Here is an 8,221-nt window from a genome sequence, read left to right on the forward strand (position 1 = left end):
TGCTTAACAAACAGGGAGTTGATATCTGATGGACTGCAAGTGATAGCTTTCTTTCCATTACTCTAAATGTGACTATGAAGTTGCTGGAGTTAAGGACTTCATGGTGCAGTTATATATCTGAGAAAGAATATTAACTCTTTGGACTTTTATGCAATGTTTTCATGGCAAAGCTAAGAAGGATACTTAAAAGTAAACTAGCTCTGCTCATGAAAAAAGGGTAAAGTATTTGCAAAGCCAAAATGGATGGTTACAGTTCTTCCCATGATTTTGCATTAAGAACACACATATACACATCTATTATATATGTGTATATATATATATATATATATATATAAAATGTGCCACAAATATTCTCAGGCCAAGTAACTGCTCCTTCTAAAAGCTTGTAGTTTGTTATGCATGTGTCTCTATGCTGAGCTGCTGCAGCGAGTGATGGAAAGCAAATAGAGCACTAAGTGTGTTTAATGGGAGGTGAAAGGCTTGTTTGATTAGATTAGGGCTTTAGTTGGCCTTTATGCCCTTTTTAGGCAATGAGAATTCCTTACACTGTGTTTTAAAACCTGATTTTTAGCATGTTGTATGCAAGTGTTGTATATGCTGTGTTTGCTTTTGTAGGGAATGTTTGAGAGTTGTTGCCAAGCAATCTCAGTGTGCTCACCAGTGCTACCATCACACAATTTAAAGCTGTGTCACATTAAGGGTGCTTTCATATTTAAAAAAAAAATATCCCTGATAGTATTAGAAAATGTGTCCAAAACTCCTTAAATTTATATTTGCCAGGCCACATGTGGTTCTCTTCTTGCTGAAGTGAAGCCTCAGTTACAGAAACTGGGTATTTTTGTTCTGCTGCTTTATTTTTCACCTTTGTGTGTGTTTGTTTGTGTGTGTGAACACTGTACCTGAGGATTTGACTTCTTTGGTTGTATACAAACAAGTGAGACTAAGGGCTGTGACGTGAAAATTAATGAATGTATTACAAGGGATGAGTAGTTTTCCAATACGAAATATCCCAATGCAGTAAATAAAATGTAATTAATTCTGGATGACAGCATTTTGTGGCAATTAATGGAGAGGAAATACAGATGGTGTTGATGAAGATAATGTATGGTTATGCAGTGCAACTCTCTTTCAGAGTAAGGGCAGCATTATTTTGCAGCTTACTAACCATTCTGCTCCTTATAATTACCTGTTAAAACTGCACCTTTTAATATTTGAATGCAAATGGACATGCAGAACTGTGGTAAATAGCAGTGTCTTGGTGTAGGGCTCTGATGGTGCAGCCTGGTCACAAAGAGTAATGTGTAATGAGCTGCAGGAAATGTTTTTCTCCTGTGATCCTGTGTAATGGCTTGAACTGTAAGGAAGGGCAGCACATTAAGGCTCCAGGAATGAGAAGTTCACATGCAGATTGTATGGCATTAGCTAATTGTCCATCAGCTGCTTGCACCTGGAGAAACAAATACTGCCAGACTATGAAAACTGTAGGAGGTGGCTCTCTAGGCCACAGAGTCACTCCTTTAATAACTTTTGGAACTTAGGAAAACGTAGGTGTGCTACTCTCTGCATTTGCTGCTGCCAATGACTTGGATGGCCCTAGTTTTGTAGCCTCTTGCAAAAGGTCTGGGCTCTTCCAGCATGATTGGGTTTAGTTCAGAGGAAGTCAGAGTTCTTTTGATGTAATTTACCACAAAAAGCAGAATTCCTCCTTATGTTTGAGAGAGCTTTGCAAAGGTCACCTTTGGTCTCATCAGTGTCAACTGCAGTTCACAATAAAGCTGTTCTGTTTATATCAGCAATACTTTTTTAAAAGCAGACATTCTGAAAATAGCTGAATATATTCCTCATTCACGTGTAGATGTTGATAGGACCTGGAAATTCACTGTTCTTGCAAAGGCAGTTGTTAAAACCAGATTAATTTTACAGGTACACTTGACTGAATGGTGTGGATGAATCTCTGCGTGCTCAGGTCTGTTCAGTGTCTCTGAATTAAAATGTCACCATATGTAACTGTGGCAGCCAGGGAGACCTTTCTGGATGTAAACAACTGAGGTGGAGGAATCCTGTGTGAAGGATTCCATGGTATAGCATGTATGTATATACAGCCTGCCTTTTCCTGCTGCTTAAGAGGCAGTGACTAAATTGATCTGGTTTTGAAGGACAGTGTAAGTGTGGATTTGAAGTAATGCAGTTGTATTTATGGTGTGAGCCCCTTGGATAGGGGCTACTGGAGAAAAAAAGATTTTTACTGTGTACCTGGTCTCTGTTGAGTATTTCTATAGAGCCAGAAAAAGGGTTTAAGGAGACTAATGCACAGGAATGTATACATTTAGCTTTTGCTTCCCAAACACCGTATGGACTCTCTTGCTTATTTAAGAGACTCACCACAATTACCTTTTCTTTGTCTGTGTGGTCAGCTTGAAGCAAGAATTTGGCTGAACAAAAGGAGAGTCCTAGAACTTGTTTCAGAAAAATGAGAGGAAACAACTTGTCTGCTTGAACACTGATGGGATTAAGTGTTTTTTCCATCAAAAATTGTGGATGTTAGAAAAGATGTTCCCTGCCCTCTCGTTGTCTGTGAGAAGTGCTGTAGAGACTGTACATTTTGAAGGACCCTGGTTTCCTCTAAATAGAACATTTAGGGATCAATTTATTCTTTATTTTTAATTTTTTTAAAATTGTTTATTTTAAATTTCAGGTTTTTTATGGTCATAGGATTGACTGGAGTGCTGCCACTTAGAAGCTGTATTTCCTATGCTTTTCATCAAGCTATTGTAATTTTCCTTGGAGAGAACAGAATGTTGTTTCAATGGTAGTGCTATAATTAACTTGGAGGCAAACTTCCTTTGTTTCCTCTGTAGGTAATATGCAAGGGTATGAGTCAGTAATAACCAATTACCTTGTTTATAGGAAGTTATCCTTAAGTGCCCTTGAAATGCTGTAGCAACAATAAATGTGGAACATCTTAACTCTTCTTTTGGCTTCATTATGTGTAAAAAATGAAGGTGTTAAACTGAACTCATAAATAGTAGGATCTCCTCTCCCCTGCCCTGCTCTGTGGGAATTATGGCTTAGGTGTTCTTGTCAAGAGGACTGGGTATTGAGTTTGATTTGAAAATAGATATAGCTTAATTAGGTATACTTTGATTACTGATGGCCAAAGGCATGGTGGGACAGGATTCTCATCAGTGAAGAAGCACAGCTTCCAGGTGCTCCTTGTCAGCTGAGGAGCAACACATACGTGTACTGGGTGACAGAGCTTTCCTTTCACAGATGTACGTGGAGGCTGAAGATGCTTTGTGGTTGGGATATTTACCTTAACTCTCCTTATTTCTTTTTAAAAGGTTTTCATAGATCTGGATAAGAATTAAGACTTGGTTTTGAAGTGCTTGAGCAACTTGCTACTGCCCAAGTCATGACGCTCCCATTTCGAAAGGACTTGGACAAGTACAAAGATCTCGATGAGGATGAAATTCTTGGCAAACTTTCGGAAGAAGAGCTGAAACAACTGGAAACTGTTTTGGATGATCTTGACCCCGAGGTAGGCATTAGCCAAGAGAAGTTTTATTTTTTTCATTTGTTCCATTACTAGTCTAAAATAAATTGAGACTTTGTACAATATACTTTTGGACAGAGTCTTTTTCATAGCCTGCTGATGATCTCTCAGATATATATGTGTATATAGTGCTTATTTCCTGTTTGCAAGGTGGACACAACTGCAGCCAAGGAGAACATAAGAAGGGATAGCTGGGAGGAGCTTTCCGGGATTGATTTATAAATAAGAATTGCTGTTGTTCATGTTCTTGAAAAGAAAGTTTATTTAGAAAGGCCTGTTTAACTTTCCTGTTTCCAGTGCTGTCTGGTAAACAGCTCTTTTGCATCCATGTTTGTTTTATTATTTCTGCTGTGGAGTTTGATGGGAGTAGGAGGGTGCCAACCTCTTTTAATGATTCCTGGTCCTGTGTCTGGTAGTATATATCTATTCCTGTCCCCATGCTGACTTTGTGAAGAGAAGACAAGTAATTGTTAAGCTCCTGAATGATTATGTCAGCATGGGGTACTGAAAAAAGAATATTACAGCTTTCTGCTACAAAGAGCTGAGTTGTCCTCTACAGATATTGGAGCTAAATTCAGACTTCAAGACTTGTGTTTTCACCTCCTGGTTCTCTCTGGTTTTGCTTTAATAAAACCAGGATTAGTTTAATCTTGATGTTCAGGGATTGGTTCAGAATATTATGATCACCTGTTTTGTTGCACTGCAAGATATTACTGATATTTTAAATGCCTTTGACTTTATGGATGTTTTAACAGAGGAGAACTGGCAAAAGGGACTGGTTATCCTTCATGGCAGTCAGAATTCCTATAAATTCTGTACTAATATCCTTTTATGTTCTCTTTAGTTGAAATATGTTGATATTATCAAAGAAACATCCCACCTTGAGTCAGGTCAAAACCAGAAATACTGCATTAAAATAATAGTGGAGTCAGTTGTGTTAAAGACTTAAAATCACATTGATGTAAGTGACAGAGGAAATAGTCTCTTGCTGAATGTCTAAACTGTAAATAGCTGAGTTTTATTTAGTACTGCTTATTTAAACAGTGCTGATTCTAGTAAAGTAATGCAAAGTAACTGGCAAATTGAATGCTGGGAGCTATTGTACTTAAAGAATTGCTTCTATCCTACTGAGAGCACAGTGTGTTGTATTTTCATTATATTCTCCATGTCTAGATTACCTTGTGTCCTTCCCTGCCCCAAAAAAAGGAAGTTGGCAGAGGCATCAAAGATTGCCTACAAAAGATGATGTATCAGGGCTGAACCTTGCAGACAGGGAGAAGGAAATGGGAAATGAAACTAAGCAGGTGCTCAGCCAGACTTGGTAAGCTTTGCTCCATTTGTTTTGCAGAACGCACTGCTGCCTGCAGGCTTCCGGCAGAAGGACCAGACTGCCAAGAAGGCCTCGGCTCCCTTCGACAGGGAGCGGCTTCTGGCCTACCTGGAGAAGCAGGCGCTGGAGTACAAGGACAGGGAAGACTATGTGCCTTTTACAAGGGAAAAGAAAGGTAACAGCACCCCTTCCTGTGTGAGTGCTTGTGAAATCTCTGAAGTGGAGGAGCCAGAACTACCGTGAACCAAAATTGATTGAAGCACTGGTAGCTGTAATGCTTCTAACTCGCAGCATTTCCAATGGCTGCTACTGTGCAGGGCCAGGAGGTTTCTTGTTCAGGCATTTGTGCTGCTGGGGCTGGTGTGCTCTTTGTGTGTAGCACAGGAAGGAAATAAGACTCAGAGATTTTATCGTAGATTGCGAAGTTCTGATGGGCATGATATCCTCAAAGTAAGAGCTAACTCTGATTTATGTCAATAATGCTGTCATGGTGCCTGTGGCTTATGCCTTGTGCTGAATAGAGACAGCAACCTTTGTAGCACTGTGTTGGATTAGAGAAATTGGATGATGTTGTGGTAGACAGTAATGTTTGAAGATGATGTAGGCTGACAAGGCCGTACAAGTGGTGTATGCAGTCATGGTGTTTTTCTAGCATCCTTACCGAAGGGTTTAATAAGATTGCATAGTTACTCCTGGCTAATTATATAGTTAACATCACGAGTTTTGAAATCTGGCAGTGGTTTGTGGTCTTTTCTTAAGGGTTGGAAACCCTTTAATTCTGCTTAATTCTCTGGTATGAATCATTGCTTATTTCAGAATTGAGTCTTCATTCATCCACTGAGTTTGTGTATATGATTGTGGGGTCTATTTGGTGAAAATTTTGTTTGGGGTATTTGCATTTTCTCTTCCTGTGCCAGATAGCTTTACCTGACAATGCTGGTGCCTTCCTTTTCCCTTGAATAACAGAGAGATTGTGACTTTACAGTGTGCTGCACTGTGTATGAGAGATTTCCTTCACAGAGCATTTTTTGCTTTATTTTGTAGCTCAGTTCCCTTTGTGTTGAGAGATAACTGTGGCACTCTTTGCTGACAGCAGAATGGGAGTTTGGTGACTGAACCTGCGGGAGTAACCAAGTGCAGGACAGTGCAATGTATTGACTGTAGAAGGCAGAGGCACCCATAGCAGCAATGCCTTCGTGGCACCCCTGCTGCTGCCAAGGACCTGTTCATGTTGTATTCAGCTGTGCCTGGCTCCTGCTGCTCTCCTGACACATCTGCCAGTCTATGTTGGAGACAGACTGATGGCTAAGTGTGATTGAGTTCAGTATATTTGGGGCTCACAGGTGATAGGGGAATCCTTGAATCCTGTGAGTGAGCTGGGCAAGGAGGATGTGCTCTAATGCTGCATTTTCTGCTGACTGCTAGTGCTTCTTTCACATAGATGGCTCTCTAAAGTCAGCTTACGTCACATGCACACATAAAAGTATTTGCTTGGGTAGATAAAATCTGTGAGAATCTTTTAGAGAAACAGAAGGGTCCAGCTGTAATGCAGAACTTGGTTAAGAAAGACCAAATGTCATTTCCTTTATGTAATAAAGTATTACTGAATAGTCTGTCTGCATGTTGCAATGAGTCATACCAGTGTAGTAAAATTTCCTGTATCTCGTAAAAAAAAGTTGCTATTTAGTAACTTCTGACATTTATTTGAGTGCTGTAGGAGAAGAGAAAATAATATAAAAATTAAATGTCGATTACTTTCATTAAAACTAAACATTCATTAAAACAAGTGTTTAGTATCCAAATTGATGCGCTGTTGAGTGGGCAGGAGGCAAGAAGGTCAAGCTCATGTTGGAGTAGGTGAGGGATAACCTTTTCTTTTCCCCTCATGAAAGTGTTATGGTTCAAATTTGACTTGCTGTCAGATTTGTTGCCATTTTACACAAAAATGGCAAACGTAAATAATTTAATATTTTAAATCAAGAAATTATGATACTGATCTAGATGGAGAACTTGGAAAGGGCATAGGGTGCAACTTAATACTTGAGTAGGATGTTTTTTGCTATAGAGGGCTTGTATCCTGATGTGTTTTTCATTAATATTAAAACAGATCAACAGACAGCTAAGCTGGGTTATAATTTTTCACTTCATCTAGAAATACATGTTATGGAGAAACAATAGCAAGTTGTGGAATAAGGGTAGGTGAAAATCCTGCTTGATTCTCGTGTTAATTTAGGAGAAATGTGACAAATACAACCTTCAGTTCCAGAGGTATTGGAAGGAGAGAGGTGGATTGGAGCTGCAGCTGGTTTTTTTTGGTGCCATTTTTTGGGTCAGAATTTGCTAAAATATTTCTGTGTCCCTGGCTCGTCTCCTTGCTCTAACTTGTTCCAATTATTCATTTCATGGAACAAGAAGAGGAAAAAGCTACCCTTCTCTTTCCTTTTTCTATTTTAGTAGAACTGATGTTCTGCACGGCAATTTGGTCTGCAGATTTATTAAAGAAGCTTACCCTAGATTAATTTTAAATATCCTGTCTTGCTACTGATTCTGGTAACCTTGTTTTCCTACTAGAGTGTGAAGGAAAAGACTCTCTTCCAGATGCCCCAAGCACCTAATTTTGGGGTTACATGTTATTAAAATAGTGTTGCTACTCTTTCAGTGATAGATGATGTAATTTCTCCAGGTCTTTGGAACGTCTTCTGTTTTGTGCTATGGCATGTGGAAGATCTGAAATAATGTAAAGTGTCCTGCTGTGGTGAAATGAACAATGCCAAAGAAATGCAAAGTTTTATCCCTAAATTATACTGTATTCCATTTTCCCAGTGCCTTGATATTGTTTCTAAAAGCATCCTTAAAAACTTATTTTGTTTTAAAAAACGATTTAATGATTTAAGTCACATTCTGTTCCAATTAAGTGTGGAACTATACAGTAAACCATTGTTCAAGAGATTCATGAGATCAGTGTGGTAATATTGCAACAGAACTAGCTTTGTCTCAATGTGTGTATGTAAGTATGTCATAAAGATTTTACAGGGTATACTGCAAGGAGAAGGAGCTCTCATCCAAGCAGTAAAGCAAGGCTTCAGCACTGAAGGCTGTTGCCCTCAAGTGTGTTCCACTCATCTGACTGACTCTGACCAATGCTCCTCCTCCTTCTCCCTTCTCTTGGAACAGCAGAAGAAGACAATTATTGCTGCTGAGATAAAAACATATCTGAGATAGTAATGTACTTTATGCTGCATAGTGCAAGGCATTAGCTAAGTGCTGTGTACACTAAGCTTTGCATTTCCAGCCTTTGCACTCTTCTAATTGTGGCTCTCTCTTCCCTTTGCATTCCT

General features: G+C 39.2%; 1 protein-coding gene across 1 annotated transcript in view; it reads left to right on the plus strand.

Moving 5' to 3' along the window:
- The first annotated feature begins 3,341 nt into the window (after positions 1 to 3,341).
- The window catches only part of LOC102040312 (tropomodulin-3), a 17,405-nt gene continuing 12,525 nt past the window's right edge, over positions 3,342 to 8,221 (plus strand). Inside the window, exons 1-2 of the mRNA XM_005419652.2 lie at positions 3,342 to 3,538; positions 4,902 to 5,058. Of these exons, the coding sequence (XP_005419709.1) occupies positions 3,413 to 3,538; positions 4,902 to 5,058 (283 nt within the window). The 5' untranslated portion in view covers positions 3,342 to 3,412. The remainder of the gene's footprint in view (positions 3,539 to 4,901; positions 5,059 to 8,221) is intronic.

Source organism: Geospiza fortis, unplaced genomic scaffold (assembly GCF_000277835.1).
Source record: "Geospiza fortis unplaced genomic scaffold, GeoFor_1.0 scaffold171, whole genome shotgun sequence".
In the NCBI taxonomy this organism is placed as follows: Eukaryota; Metazoa; Chordata; class Aves; order Passeriformes; family Thraupidae; genus Geospiza; species Geospiza fortis.